Genomic DNA, 16526 nt, shown 5'->3' with positions numbered 1-16526 from the left:
TACAGCATTTTTTAAAATATTTAGTTTTCAAGGACATTATACTTTTGAAATACCTGTATTTATTTACAGTCATTCACTCATGATTCAAAGCTTATTAAAATTATTTTCAATAATCTTTACTCTTTTTGGTAATTCCAGGGTGATTTAAAAGTCATAAAAACCTCAACTTTATGTATAAAGTGTCAGATGTAGATACATTTTTTTTTATAGATTGCATCAATATTTTTTTAGAAAGAAATACAAAACTGGACATTTCAGTTGTAGTTTATAGTGCTTGCATGAACACATGAACGTGTTTTAAAATGAAAATAAATATTTCTTATTAGAAAACTTCTCTAATGATACTTTAGTATACGAGTTGTGTAACAACAATTAATTGATTTATTTCATTAATTATGCCAAATATACTCTATCATCAACAGTTTATAAAGAACAAAAATTATAGAGAAAGTAAAAAATTAAAATTAACCTAAAATCAGATTGCAAGGGAAGAGGGATCTTAAAGGACTAAATAAAAAAATAATGATGAGAAAGATTTGAATATTACTTTAGTTTGACATATTTTGTGACTTGTGAAGATTTTGTATAATAACTTGATAAACAGATGTAATTGTGCTGTAAAAAAATTTGGATTCCTAGAAGAAATAAATTGATAAAATAATAAACCATATCGTTCAAAATTTTATGTGTTTGAATAAATCGATTTAATTTCTTTATAATGTAATTTATTAAGCCAAATATTTTTAAAAAAGCGTTATTTAAATTTTATATGCTTTTTTTTTAAACTTACAGGCAAAATCTCTTTTGTGAAATGTTTAACCTATTGCTCTAAACTAGTACAACAGACATAACCAAAATAACATGTGTTAGCATCATATTCAAAAGATATAAAAACAAAAACACGTTTCAAAAAACAATTTTGACCTGATAAATTGAAACATGTTGATTCTAATGCTTCCTAAATTTGATTCAGTTTAACAAGTGATTAATTTTTTTTTCTCAACAAAAGCAAACTTTATTTCTAATTTTTAATTTAGCTTTCAAGGAAAAGTCCCAATTTCTCCCTGTACAGCATGCACCAATGAAAAGTCTACATGAAATCTTGAGTAAACAATATATTTGCCACATAAGATAAGTTTAAAGAGGAGAGCTCAATTGTTTATCATGATTTGAAAATACACTACAACATTCGATTAAGACTAAACATTTGAAATCAGAAACTTTTCAGAATTTATTATGACAGATTTAGACACATTCACACCGAATTTTTCTTTAATTGGAGATGGAAATCAGTCTACTTAAGGTCTACTACTTTTTTCTAAAATGTAAGACTTTTTGATCACCCTGCATTTACTCAGATATTAATTCAAATTGCACTAAACATTTCATATGTCTATCATAAAGCTCTCCAACATTGTTGATAATCACAGTAAAATACCTAAACTCTGACTAGATGCGTGTACATGCTCATGCTCAAAATGCGAATTGTCATGATCTTTACAAAAATAGCATTGTAGAAAGATCTTTGGCACTTATGGCAACAGCACAGTGTACAGCTTAGTTGAAAATAGTTATCATAGTTAAAAGTAATTTTAACTTTTAGAGAATGCAAGATAGGTCAGGTGCCTACCATCAACCAGTCGTTGCTATTTTACAGTTGTAACACTGTCTTGTGCCTGTACTGTACTAGATGAAGTATTTGAAGTAGCTCTTTGATTTCGGAATACTGTATTTTGCAAAGTTCGCTTCCATCGGTCCATTGTATCGCGTAATTTTGACAACCACAAAGCCTATAAAATAAATTGAAAAATTAAATTATTTCTGGTACAATTTGTTAAATGTGAAATATTATAAACAGTTGCATAATTTTGCTCATATGCTTGAAAATTTGTAAAAAAATTGTACAAAGTCATAAGTAAAAATGCGGGAAAAGCAGAGGACACATAAGGACTACAAATTAGTTTATTTTAAATTTTCAGAAATAGTAGGCATAGGTATTTTCAGTAATATTTTATATTCAAAAAGAAAATAAGTTACACCAATAATTATGTTTTTCTTCTTTTGGGCAACTGCGAAATAATTTTGACACAAGAAAAATATAAGTATACTGGAGAAACATTAATTTTAAAGATCAGTAAAAGTATCTTGTAAATTATGTAAAAATAAAACAATGCTGTATAAATAAAAAGGTAATTATTTTAAATCATCAAATATTTTTTTGAAAAAAAAAAAAAAAAAAAAAAAAATAGAGCTTTTTTTTGCTGAATTTGGATGATAATATATGGACAATTAAAATAAAAATTATTTTTTAAAAATGAATTTCTAGAGGAACGATAGATGAAAAATAATTTTTTCCTGAATTTGGATGGCAAGATTTAGATGATTAACCTAAAAAAATAATTTATGTGAAAACCTGTATTAAATTAAAACCTGAACAGGAAAGAAATGCTTTTCACAAATATAAGAGAAAGAAAAAAAAAATTTGTTACTATTGTCTGGAAAAAAATATATTTTAAATTTATAACATACCCATTTTTTAGTTTCACCAGTTGTTGGATAACAAGATTTCACACATAATTAAAGAGAAAAAAAGCTAACATAATAAAAAAGGCAGAAGTAATAAAAGGACATTTTCACTAAATACACTTAGCAATTAAAAATAAATTTTTTTTCCATCAAAAATGTTTTGTTCTAAAAATATTTTCCACCCTTAATTTGGATGACAACATCTGAAAAATAGGTTAAACATATAGTAAAGAAATGATTTGAGAAGCTAACTGACTAATTAAGCTCCCTGTAATAAATCTGTCATAAAAATCAATTTATTTTAAATTATTCTTTAAATATTGTAACACAATTTATCAGTTAGCAAGCAATGCAATGGAAGTTAGCAATGGAAGACTGTTTATAATGACAATGGAATGTCAAAGACTGCTGTTCGTGAGGCAGAGTGAATGGCAAGGACATAATAGCGTAGCCAAATTTTTCAACAAAAAATAAGCACTTTTCAAACACTCAAATTTTTTTAAGCACTTAAAAAAATATCATAATTAGACAGGGTTGGCAAGTTTTTGACAATTGATGGTTTTATTTGATTGCCAGTGACGAGGATGATGGCACGTTACCAGTGATGAAATTACCAAGAGAAATAAAATTTTCTATCGCTATTAGAGAAAAAAAAATTTGACAATTTTTAGTTGGTTCCCGTACTCTGCTGAAATTTGAGAGATTTTTCTGTTTGATTCCAGAGGGCGGAAAATGATGCAGCACAGTTGCACATGAAGGGGGAAATACCCTTTCCACTGAATCCAGATCAGTATATATATACATGCGGACCTTCAAGTATTTCATCAAACATGTAAAACAAATGGTGTTTTCATACACTACGGACCAACGGCATGCCGAAATAGATTGGGTTTGAAATAATTGCGAAAGTGTTGAAAAGAACAATGTCTTTTTGTATAATTCGTGGTGGAAATCAACATGGTAAAGAAAAAAATATCGCATTTTGGAAAAGTGAAAATTAAGCACTTCTTAAAAAAGAAAATAAACACCTTTAAGCACTTTTTAAAAAATGCTATGCACCCGAAAAGAGATATATGAAAGATAAAAGATATTCATCTTAATAAATATTTCTTGAGTTTTACACCTGTGAATTATTCAATTGGTAAGTTTATTATGTGGCATTCCTGTTAAATGACCAGACACTTGAAAAATGGAGCTAGGTGCTGGACCACGGTTGGGTGGTGTGTATATAAGTTGGTAATATTTTAACTCTTAAAAACTTATGAGTTATAGCAGATTATTCATGGGATACAGCACTCGTCTCTCAATGAGGTAATCCAGGTTCAAATCCCAGCGTTGACTGGTTGATAAAAATTCAGCAGTGACTACATTGCTGACATGAAATATCCTCAGTGGTGGATAGACCATGGGTTAGAATCTCCTTGCTGTCAAGTTAAACTACGGGAGATTTTTGCGGATTTCTTTTCCATGTAACACAAATGCTGGTTAGTTTCATCAAAAAGTTCTCCACAGAGGCTAGTTTGTCCCAATGTACTGTGGGCCAGAAGACCATGATCTTTAGCCAAAAGTCAAAATTAAATTTTCAACTAAAATATGTGTAGGCAGTTTTAATATAGCCCAAATTAAGTATTCATAATCATTCCAAACATTTACTTTTTGGACCGACGAGAGTACAATGTAGTAATGAAAAATATGTAAATTTTTTTTTTTTAAATGTAACTTTTACATTTTTATTTTAGAAATATATATAGGAATTTCACCTTACTGTTACATTTTTATCAGAGTAATTAGTGTTAAATTATAGTACAATTTTTCAATTTATTGGATTAGTTAATGCTCTTGACAAACTATAGTTTATATCTTATCATTTGACATTTTTTAATGTTTGAATGACTTTCGAAAAAAGTTTCACGAGGTAATTAGATAAACTTTTTTTTGTCATCTTCTTTGATATTTCTTTTTTCGAAAAAACCTGTTCCCTTTTGCCCGTATTGCAAAGGTGGACTAAATATACCAAAAAACAAAAGTTATGTTTTTTTCTTCAAGTTTTCGCATTATTTTTTAATATTGCTTCGGAAATATAATTTGCTTTTCATTTCTAATACGAAATTAAGGAAATTATTATATTTTTATTGCTACATTTAAATATTCAAACGCACTATATTATTTTTTAAATTTTTGCTCGCTATATTTCAGCCGCCATTTTTTCTTTTTGTTGGTATTTTTCAAGTATTTCAAAATTTCAACTATGAATTCAATTTACCTGCACATAAAACCCCTCAAATTTTGAAACAAATTTTATCGAAATACTAATGTTGGCCACGAAACTTTGGATGCTGGCCCACTGTGCAATGCTTGATTCAGGAGTTGAACAATTGTAAGTCCTAAACTCAGAATTGGATTTTAAAAAAAATGACAAGAAAATTTAACCAGTAAATTTAGTAGATTTTTTTCAAAGGTATACCAAATGTAGAGTGACTAAATGCTTCCCAGAAATCTTTTTCAAAATAAGAAATTAAAATGCATTATTGTTTTAATATTTGTATATATCACATGCTAAAGTAATAATTTGTAACTGAACAAAGCTACAATCAGAATACATAACAATTTAAGAAAATCAATAGAAACTTTTAAAGTAAAATAAAATAAAGATTTACCACAAATAAAAGTGTAATGGAACAAAAACATTTGATTAATAGAAGAATCTAATTTTACCTTCGTCGTTTCATTTGGTGCTTGGAATGTATGAACTGTGACTATCTGTTGAAATCTATTCAAACATACCAGAACAAAAGCATTTTTTAAACTGTTAGCTGAAATAAATAACCCAACTTATTAAAAGAACATGGCCTTAATTAATAAGAATGCTAAAAAACAAGATATAAAATGAATGCAAGCAAGTTATTTAATTCAATAATCTACTAAAATTATAATCTGAAATAAATTAATTGATAATAATTAGTCGGATAATTAGATGTACAAAAAAAGACTATTATAAGAAGAAGGTTATACAAAAAAGAACAGTGAGCAAAGTGTCTCATACTAGTTTTAATCGTCATACTGGTAGCAACAATTTTCCAGCATGGCAGTGAATGCTGCAAATTCTTTTTCTTCCAAGTTTTTTTAAATTTTTTTTTTTGAAAAGCAAACAAACAAAAGGAGTAAAATTTTTGAGGTTCGTTTTTGAAAAATTTTTAAACTTGTTTTGAATAAAAATTAAAAAAAAAAACAACCTAAATTGATAGACTACTACAAAGAACAAAAAGCAATTGTTTTTGTTACTTGATTATAGGTTTAATTGTATAACGATTTATTCCATTTTTTAGCAAGATTGTAAAAAATTCAACTTAAATTTAAACATAAACTTTTTATGTATAATTTTTAATGACCTCATACTTGAAAAATTTGATACACGTACGTTGGAGTAAACTGAATTTTTACAATAATAATTTCTTTTCTGTTGCTACAAATTCGGATTTATGGAGATAATTCTGCAACCAGGATAGTCATTCATGAAATATATAATTTTCCAGTTATTATAAATTAATTCTTTAAAAAAAGTTATTTCTTGCTTAGAATAACTTACTATTTCAAATACAATGAAGTTTTACTATTAAATTTTTTTATTTAAAGACAATATTAAATAATGTCTATAAAAACATCAGAATCAAGAAAAAGAATCAAACAACAAAAACCTTTCAATGCTTTATTTTTATAAAATTACTGCACTGCTTCTTTAGATACTGTATAAGCCTATTTGAAAATGTGGTTTCCCCAAAGCAATATAACATAATTTAAGAGACAGGCTGAAAAATCAAAACAACTAACCTGTTCCATCTTGTGCATTCACATCATGTATGAAAAATCGATCTAATGATAGCGGTTGCTTATATACAATGTATTTACAGCCAGGTTCATGCACAGAAGGTGATTTATTACTGCATGTTGATGCCCAGTTTTCAGTAATAGATGATTTCTGAAATATAGAATACAAAAATGACAAACTACAACTATTTATGTCTAAAACAGAAATTCCAAATATGGATGTGGTTTCTACAGTAGAGTGCATAGTCATCTTTCATCCTTCAAGATTTTTGTAGTGGTTCCATTGAATTTCAGTTGCATACCTGCCAACATTGGAGAAATAAAATAACAGAGATTTTACTAACCGACCCAATTTTGGGTTCACGACTACTCGTGTTCAAATTAGTAGCCTTGTAATTTTGAACCAAATCTAGAAGAAAAGGGAACTCCTCCTGGGTCAAGTATTGGGAGAAATTTTCCTTTGTGGAGGACGACTTTTAAATGGAACTAACCCGCATTTGTGTTACATGGAGAGGGAAACCACGAGAACCTCCCACTGTTAGCCTGATGGCAAAGGGACTCTAACCCAGGATCCTTCTATCACCGAGGATATTTCATATCAGCACTGTGGTCGGTGCAAGCCGGGCGGAATGCGTATCGAACCTGGGTTTACCTCATTGGAAGACGAATGCTCTATCCCCTGAGCCATCATGGCTCGACTTAAACAATTAACACTCAACATACTTCAGAACTCATATTAGCACCATCTGTTGAGGAATAAGAGAAGTATTTTTGCTATCAGTTGATATTTTATCACCATTTTTTAAAAAAATTTCTTCAACAAATACGGAGAAATTTGAGAATATACAGGTAAACAGAAGATAGTCGTAAAATACAAGAGTCTTCATTAAAAAAACAGGAGATTTGGCAGCTATGCAGTTGTAAGGGATCAACTTGAAGGTTATAACTCAGAGCCATACCTGGGCAAACCATTATGCATTTTTTTAAAAACTTTTTGCAAGCAAAAAAAACCCCATGATGCCTTTTTGATTATAGTTGACTTGAAAAGGTAATGATACAGAAATATCCTAATGGAATCTACTCCATTACAAGTCAAATGAACTGACTTTTGATACGTTTAATCCCTACTTCACTCTTTTTAATTTGACTTCTAAAATGCAATCTCTTTCACATTTTTTTTTATAGGAATTCGAAAAATATGCATTAAGAATGTCATGTATTTTTTAAATCTAGGGGACTGGACTATACTTAATGGACCCATAACTTTCTTACATTTCTTTTTGCTATATTTTTAGGATTTTTTTTCATTGTGCCTACTTGCTACCAACACATCATGGTAGGTGAATATGCACTTATTATGTGAGGGTCTCTTTAATAAAAATTGCTACGGTATTATCAAAAAACTTGGCATGCTTCTCAGTCATAAATATTATGGCAGTTCAAGTTTATGGTTAGTACAAATCAAATTTTAGTGGTCGCAAACTAACAGATTACCAATAATTTTGAGATCTGCATATAAACACGTCAGAGTATATATCCACAATTGATCAAGAGTTTCAAAGTCTAGAAATTTCAAAACAATATTTATTTGCTAGTAGCAAAATGTTATCCTAAACAATATTTATTTGTTTTCCTAAACCAAAAAGCAAATATTAAGTATTGTTTGGGATATTGTTGAAATAATATAAAAAAACAAGTAAACATTAAAAAAATTTTTTCTAATGGTTTATCTTGTAAGCGTCAATTTTTGAAAAATATGCTTATATATTTTTTTTACCCCAATTTAACGTTTTCCTGCTTTGTGCATTTTTTAATCCTAGTCTGGAGAAAAAACGTAAATTTGGGGCTGCACTATATACAAGAATTCTAAAAATGTATATTTAAAGCAGTTGACAATGTACATAGTATTTTGTCAATTATTATTCACCTTTTTATGAAGTCCTTTTTTCCTTCTAGTTATTAGCAACATGTCATCAAAAAGTAAGACAAATGCTTCAGAAGGTTTACCACTATCTGAAAGAGAAGCAATTTTAAACTTACTGCATTAATTATTAGAATAAATGGGACAGCACATGAAGTCTAATACATTATAAAAAACATAAAGATTAAACCGAAAATGATTTAAATTTTTCTAAAATATAACAACAGAATGAAACTTTTTAATCCTATTATTTTATGCTTAACTGTTTCAGTGAGCTCAAGATATTAGGAATAACTCATTAGGAAGTAAAAAGGTCTATTGTCAAGGACTGGAGCCTGGGCATGATATATGATTGATTTCACAAGAGCCCAAGGGTGCTTGAAGCTTACTTACTTGAGACTATATAACTATTATCCAACAACTAGTAAGTAGTTGCTTCACTGCTAATCATTTTTACTTCATTTAATTTTATTATTAATATTCTTTAGTGTCACCCCATTTCTACATAATATAAAAGGTTGCTCCAGTCCTAAATATAATTAAATTTTCATACCAATATATTTTTATGTAACTCCTGCCAAGTTAGTAGAACTACCTAAGTATCAGTTCTACAAAAAAAAAACAAAAAAAAAAAAAAAAAAAAAACCCAGCTTTTATTGGACAAGAGAATGCAACTAACCTAACAGTTGAAGAGCTCCTTCAAGAACAATTTGTCGCCTTGGGCTAACTATGAGTCTTTCACAAGGCTGTTTGGCTAAAGGTGTTTTGAGAAACTAAAAAGTATATACATTATATATATTTAAAGGTATATATTGTACAACTATTAAATTTAACAAAGAAACATTTACACTGAAACAAGGTTTTCAGGAAGCCATTAAATCAAAATAAAAAAATTTTACTTACATCAGGAATAAAAGCTTTAGGATCTAACTCATTGACAGAAGGCCAAACTATACTTCTCTGGATTTCAAGAAGTCGTTCAAAATTCTTCAACCATTTCATCTTGTCATCCAATTCCCCTAAAAATAAACAAAACAATAATAATAGTCTTCATCTTGTTTAAGGGTCTACAAATACCAGTCTCAATGATACATAAAAAATTACGGCTTGTTTACGCCATTATTTTAGCGAAATTCAAAACTTTTTTTATAACCTAAAAATCCGAAAAGTTCGAGACATTTTTTTTCTCCTTCTAAAGACACCATTTGACCAAAGCAATCTTAAAAATCTAATAACATGTAAAAATCTTATAACCTGACCTAAATCTTAATTCCTCAACTCAAATGACCACATTGTTTGTACTAAATTCTGTCATTCGATATGTTATATTTAATATATCATTCCCTTTTAGTCTTTCAAAAAGCTGCAAGCGAGTAGGTTTAGCAATGTTGCTTAATCTGTCTCATGCAGAGTTTTCAAACGAACATCTAAGCGCAGCTTTCACACGTCAAGAACTGGTTTTACTCCCCATAAGTTTCATAGGAAGAGAAAATACTTCATTTGTGTGGGATATAATAAATAAAACCTAATTATCCTTTCATGAACCTGACATCAATGTTATTATTAATTTTTCAGTTACGCCATATTTTTATTCAGAAATTATGTTGCAAAACACTTAAAAAATCCACAAACAGGTTTTTTAAAATAACTCTAATTAATGCATTTCTCTCGACATTTGGGGTACCTTAATTAAATTCCTCCACATTTTACCAATTGATTAAATTTCCTAATTTTTCCTCGTTACCTTGTGTAAAAGTAAAGTTGTTGAAAAAAAATTCAATGTGATGAAAACAAACATTTTTGAATGAATGAGAATAAGGTCTTACTGAGAGAATTTTCTTCAGCCTCAATAATATTAAGTATTTGCCTTTTTTCATCTCGGTTTTCAGTGCGCATCTCAATTTCTTTTAAAATTAATGGCACACGCATTACATGCTGAACTGGTGAAACCAGCAGATCTGTCAACTGCAGTTTTTTACACCTCACATCTCTGGAGCACCACTAAAAAAAAAAAAAAAACTAATTAAATGCAATAAATATAATACATTGTAGTAAATGAACAAAAACTACTTAAGTACAATAGCATGATAATTGGAAATGTCTTTATAAAGAAATAAGGAAAGCTTTCAAAAATAAAAAATCTGCAGGTAATTCATTCCAATGCCTTATGGTAGTAACCCAAATTATAATCTTATAATCACAGGTTTTTCTTTAGTTTAGTTTTAGTTTTTCTTTAGTTTCCCGGAAAATGAAAATTAATTCCTTAATTTCTTTTTAACTTTAAGACTTGAATATTTCTCATGCTAAATTTTTGTTTATCAATTCTAGTATTAGTGACTTTATCCAACTCAGAATTTAAAATTAAATGACAATCAATACATTTCTTGAGGGAAGAATCAGTTAATAACTAACAGTTTTAGAGTGATTGACAAGTTTTTTAATCAGTTAATCACATTTTCAATTCATAAATATGATTTCTATATTATTCTTCAAACCTGTAAGCATTCTTCAAAGCAGTAAGCGACTGCCACAAAAAGAACAAAACTTTTCTTTGTGCATATTTTTCAATTTCTTAAATAAAATATAAATCTTAAATTGCACAAACAAATTATGAGAGTACGAGATTTTCTCAATCCATATCATGATACTATGATTGACAATAAAGTAAGAAAAGAAGAAAATAAATATATGTAGCTTCAAATTCACAAGGGAAAAAATAATTATACCTTAATAAAAATTACGACCAAACTATTGTGCATGCAATGCATAAAATATTCCATTCTTAGGGAATTTAAAGTTCGGTCAGCGAGTACGTAGAATTAATTTAGCTATTATATTTGCAATTATTAAAAAAAGAGGATATTTAATTTTCTTCCTTAGATGGTATTAACATATTTTTGTAAAACACAGATTGTACATTTCATTAAATAAATATTAATTAAAAAATATTTTTGAATGAAAAGCAAAATAAAAAAAATATTTCATTATAAAATTTTCAACAAAAAAAAGTGGTAATAATTTATTTATAATAAGTTTACGAAGTAACTTTTGGCAGCTAAACTATTAGATTTAAAGAGAATACTATTAACTATATTAACCTAAAAAACACTGTTATTTTTATCAAAAATCAATAAGATAATTTATCATTCACTAATATTAGTTACTTAAATTTTAAATCAAGCGATAAACTGAGTTACAAATTTATTTTGCTATGAAATTTTTTCAGAAATGTTCACAATTTTAGGAAATTTTCTAAATTATATAAAGACTGGAAATGCTTTCGATTTAAGAATAAGATGAAAGGAAACAGAGAAAACATACAATCTAAAGAAAAATCAAATATATGGCAGTTATAAACATATTTCAATCAACTTCGTTAAATAAAATACATGAAGAGAAACAAACCTTCTCGAATTCATTAAACTCAACTTGCCTCCTCAAAGTTTCTAAGTAGTTAAGGGCATTTATATAATTTAATGTGTAACGATGATAAGCTTGAGTCAACGCATGAGCTTTGGAGCTCTATAAAAAAAAAAAAAAGTAACATTAGTAACATAAATAGCAATTAAAAAAACTATTCATCATTGAAATGCAAGAACAAGAAATGAAGTGAAATTAAGAAAAGTACACAGTAAACAAAAGCTTATGAATAACATGGTGTACAACCAAAATTTTCAATAGAAAATAAGCATTTTTTAAGCACTTAATATTTTTAAGCACTATCAAAAAATAATAAAATCTTTTTCCGATTCTTGAAAGTTATGAAATTACCAAAATGCTAAAACATTTTCAAAAACTCTACCCAATCATGATAAAATAACTAGTTTTTGACAAGGAACTTTATTCTTGATTTTATTAGCCACCATGAAAATATTTTATGTAAAATTTCAAATGTATTCAATAAAGTAACTTATTCAGTTTTTTAAATTAAAAATTACTTTTCAACTTTATTGAATTATGCAAAAAATAATTTTACTTCCTAATCACAATTAGTTAAACTTTAATTTAAAAAAGCTAACAGTTGTATTTTTCTTAGAATAAAGTAAAAGTTATTTATAAATGTATACTCAATGATATCATTTATATGACTAATATTATTGATCTTAAAATTAATATAATTTATCTCACAATGTCGGGCTCTTCTATCTTCTGTTATTCCTTTTCGAATCTACTGCAGGGTCATTTTTAGTTATAATGATATTTATTCTTTAATATAAATAACTAAGCCGTGATGACTCAGGAGATAGAGCATTCACCTTCCAATGAGGTAAACCGGGTTTGAATCTGACCGATATGAATTCTGAATCCGGCTTGCACCGACCACAGTGCTGACGTAAAATATCCTCAGTGGTAGACGGATCATGGGGAGGCAAACCGTGGGAGGTTTTCCTCGTCATGTGAAGCAAATGCAGGTTAATTTGATCAAAAAGTCCTCTACAAAGGCAAATTTTTCTCAATACTTGATCCAAGAGTTCCCTTGTCTTCTAGATCGGGTTCAAAATTACAAGCCTACGGAGTTGAACATTAGTAGTCGTAAACCCAAAAATTGGGTCGGCTGTTCAACGACTATAAAATGAATAAAAAATATATCTCAACTGCTTTCCCTCTTTTTTTTTGCTAGCTCAAAGAATACACAAAGTTGATGTGACGTCGGCATACATGTCAAAAAGGTAGAACTGGGAGAGAAAATTGCATGAAAGATGTTTGTAAGAATAAGCTGATTCTTGACTTTAAAAAATTTAATGTAAAAGTCCTTTTTATTTATAAAATACTCACCGTCCAAGTTGTTTCCCAGTGATGAAGGAGTAATGTGAGTTTGGGTAGCTGGTATTTAGGCTAAAAGCTATTTAAAATCCTTTGTAAAGATTGTTTCATTTGAATGTTTTCAAATAAATTGATCTTGGTATTTTCTAGCGAGATAGCTGTTTTCTTTTTTCCTCTAACATGTTACAAGATACAACAAAGAAATGATCACAGCATAAACACAAGCTTACAACAAATAAGATTTTGAAACAAAATTAGCAGGAAAAATAATTTCATTAATCGTAATTTCCGACAAATGCATATATCACTCATGAATAATAAAAAATCACCTTTTGGAATAGTTTAACAAGGACTTCAGTGGTATCTATTTCATCACCAGACATTTTCTGTAGAATTAAGCTCAAAAACTCTTTGCAGAATGCATAAGTGACCTAACAAAATTTAAAAATCAGATTATTCAGATAAAAAATAAATTATTCAGATAATTTTACGGCAACAAATTACACAAATTCAAAAATTTTCATCAGGCTTTATTTACTATTCTAAATACTAACTCAAAACAACGTATGTTGGGTTATTAATTTAAAGTGGATAGTATTTAATGAAGTTACATTTGTGCAAACAGTTAATCAATAGATAAGGTTTTTTTATGTTTTTGTGCAAAATCCATTTTATTTTATTTAAATAAATGACTTTTGTGAAACAAAAAGCAATATCGGCATAGAAAAAGAGTTAGAAGTCCAAATATCTTATAATAGATATGGCATCAAATTTACATACATATCAATGCTGCTTTGATAGCCTATAAGTCTCCCAGTTCACAAAACTTTACTTATTGCTTTATTAAATTGAAAAATAAAAAATGGAAAAAAGCAAGCTTGTTTACATCAAAGAACACTTAAGAATAACATTGAAGAATACCTACTACCTAAGAAATTGTAATCTTTGAGAGCACATACATTATGTCGGAAACATTCATATTCTTATAAATGTATATCATGCTGAAAATTAAAATTAGCAGACGAGCATATCAAGTGATATTTCCTAATCTTCAAAAAATGTTACAGTCAGATCCAAGTGTTTTATATAAAATACTGTCAAGGTCTTTAAATAAGGTAATTTTCTAAGGTAAGTAAGGAAACATTCATATTCTTATAAATGTATATCATGCTGAAAATTAAAATTAGCAGACGAGCATATCAAGTGATATTTCCTAATCTTCAAAAAATGTTACAGTCAGATCCAAGTGTTTTATATAAAATACTGTCAAGTCTTTAAATAAGGTAATTTTCAACTGAAAATATATTTTCTAACAATCTTCCTTTTGTCTTTATACATTCAAAAACTGATTTTCACAAGATTTAGTAAATTGTCACATGACATGTTTTTCTATAAAACTCTAATTAGTATAAAACTTAAAATTCTACTAAGTTTAAAAGGTGTCAATCGATCCCATTTTAATATTTCTTTAATACATGTGAAATCTGCCTTAATATAATGAGGATAATTACATAATTATTTTGTAAGCCAATGTAAGGTTCTTAAGGTATTTCCAAAAAAAAAAAGGCATGCAGTTTTTAATCATTTTATTAAAATAATTAATTATTTGTAATTTTTTACTAAGCCTTGGTCCCTGTGGCAGAATTTTTTCGATTTTTCTGTGACAATTCTCTCGAGTACTAAACTTTGTGAGAGACATTTTTAATAGTAGCAAATATATGTCACTAATTTAAAGTAACAGAGCGTTTTCAGTTTACAGAAAAAAGCCTTCATGTATTGAATCGAACAGTATATAATTTATTTAATTATAAATGTTAGAATTTTGTTTTAATATACATATTCTAATATATTGGCGATATTCTCCTGCTCTAAAGAATATTTGCATAGTTAACATTTTTGAAAATTTTTGGGATTTGGAAATTACTTTTTTATCAATCTGAAATTAGAGCTAAAGCCAGTCATTGCAGAATTTCTTTATTCTCAAAGGAAAGTGGAAAAAAAAAAAAATCAGGAGCGTTTCTTTCATCTCCTATATGCGAGGAAGCATTTTTTGAAACAATTCTGCAATAAGGAAAAAAAAAAGTTCTGCAGGAAAGAAAATTCTAAAACCTCTACATATAAAAAGAAAAAAACTTTTCTGCTTCCCAAATAAAAAACTTCTGCAGAAAAGAAAATTCTAAAACTTCTACAGATAAAAAGAAAAAAAAAACTTTTTTACTTCCCAAATAAAAAACTTTCTGCAATGTTTTGTGACAATGTCACCATGATTAAGTAGATTAAACTGATCAAGGTCAGACTTTTCCTAGTGCAGCGATGCCAAGTCCTGTTATAAAAGGAGAGATAGCACACGTATAAGGTAACATCATAAATGTATTTTCTTAAGTTAGCTACCACACAACATTTAAAAAAAAAAATTCACTTTTTAAAAAAAAAGAAAATAGAAGCTTTATTAGGCACATATTTTTTTTCCAGAATAAAATAATTGTATTTAGAGTTTTTACTTTTTTGGATAAGAGAACAAGTTTTCTTACTAGGTTGCTCTAATAGTAATATAATGTAAGTTAATAGGAATAAAATAAAACAATTTAGTTTGGAAAGTAAGGACTATTTATTTAAATAAATAACTTTTAGTAAAACAAATCATACATTAATTTCATAAATTACCATTTCTCTTACAAAACAATTTTTGTCAAAGAAGAATTATTTCCATATTTAAGTTATATTTGTAAACAACAAATGATAAGAAGGAAATTAGTTTAATACAGTGAAAAACATTTTCTAATTCGAAAAATTTAATAAGTCAACCAAATGTTTATATACACAAAATATTAAAACATTACTTATGTTTGTTTTCAAACCGATTATTATTTAAAATAATTAAAGGCAATGGATAATAAAAACCTGCTAAAAGTTATAATAGACGATGATAACAGTTCTAAAACATAGTATGAAAAATACTTTAATCACGTCATATAATAAACACCTTTTAAATTAAGCTTATCCATATACTTGCAAGAGGATGCTATTAATACTAATAATATTTGTTCGATTATAATTAAAAAATATTTCACAGATTTATATTTTGAGCAGAAAATGTAGCTTTCTGTAAACCAGTATATTCCTAAGGTAACAGTTAATGCAAAATCAGATAATTCACAAACTATATCCTAAGAATAACAACTGAAGACGTGTATGTAATAGCCACATAAATCATCAACTTAAATATGACAGCAGGTGACTTTAAGGCATAAAACTCATATTTTTAACTTACTATTTAATAAGGCACAGAACACAGAGGCACATTCTTTTCATTTTAAATATTTTTACTGAAATAATCAGATCACAAATATATTGTTTGTGTGCTAGATTCATGAAGGAATAAGGCAAGGGGTATAAGGTCTAAGGCAAATTAGGACTCTATATTTTCAGTACATTAAAACTAGCTTTGAAATTTTGAAGCTAGGTACTTTAGTAGCGCTAATAGAATTTA

The 16526-nt window shown here is 27.9% G+C and overlaps 1 protein-coding gene across 1 annotated transcript in view; it reads right to left on the bottom strand.

Moving 5' to 3' along the window:
* Positions 1–989: 989 nt before the first annotated feature.
* Positions 990–16526, bottom strand: part of LOC107437838 (uncharacterized) — a 327128-nt gene continuing 311591 nt past the window's right edge. The window contains exons 16-24 of the mRNA XM_016049967.3: positions 13366–13467; positions 11678–11794; positions 10099–10273; positions 9176–9291; positions 8952–9045; positions 8279–8364; positions 6355–6502; positions 5242–5339; positions 990–1790 (exon numbers count right to left, since the gene is read on the bottom strand). Of these exons, the coding sequence (XP_015905453.2) occupies positions 1647–1790; positions 5242–5339; positions 6355–6502; positions 8279–8364; positions 8952–9045; positions 9176–9291; positions 10099–10273; positions 11678–11794; positions 13366–13467 (1080 nt within the window). The 3' untranslated portion in view covers positions 990–1646. The remainder of the gene's footprint in view (positions 1791–5241; positions 5340–6354; positions 6503–8278; positions 8365–8951; positions 9046–9175; positions 9292–10098; positions 10274–11677; positions 11795–13365; positions 13468–16526) is intronic.

The sequence above is a fragment of the Parasteatoda tepidariorum genome, chromosome 4, assembly GCF_043381705.1.
Source record: "Parasteatoda tepidariorum isolate YZ-2023 chromosome 4, CAS_Ptep_4.0, whole genome shotgun sequence".
NCBI lineage: Eukaryota > Metazoa > Arthropoda > Arachnida > Araneae > Theridiidae > Parasteatoda > Parasteatoda tepidariorum.
Note: the sequence above shows the minus strand (reverse complement) of the source record. Positions and strands in the feature narration are given on the sequence as shown.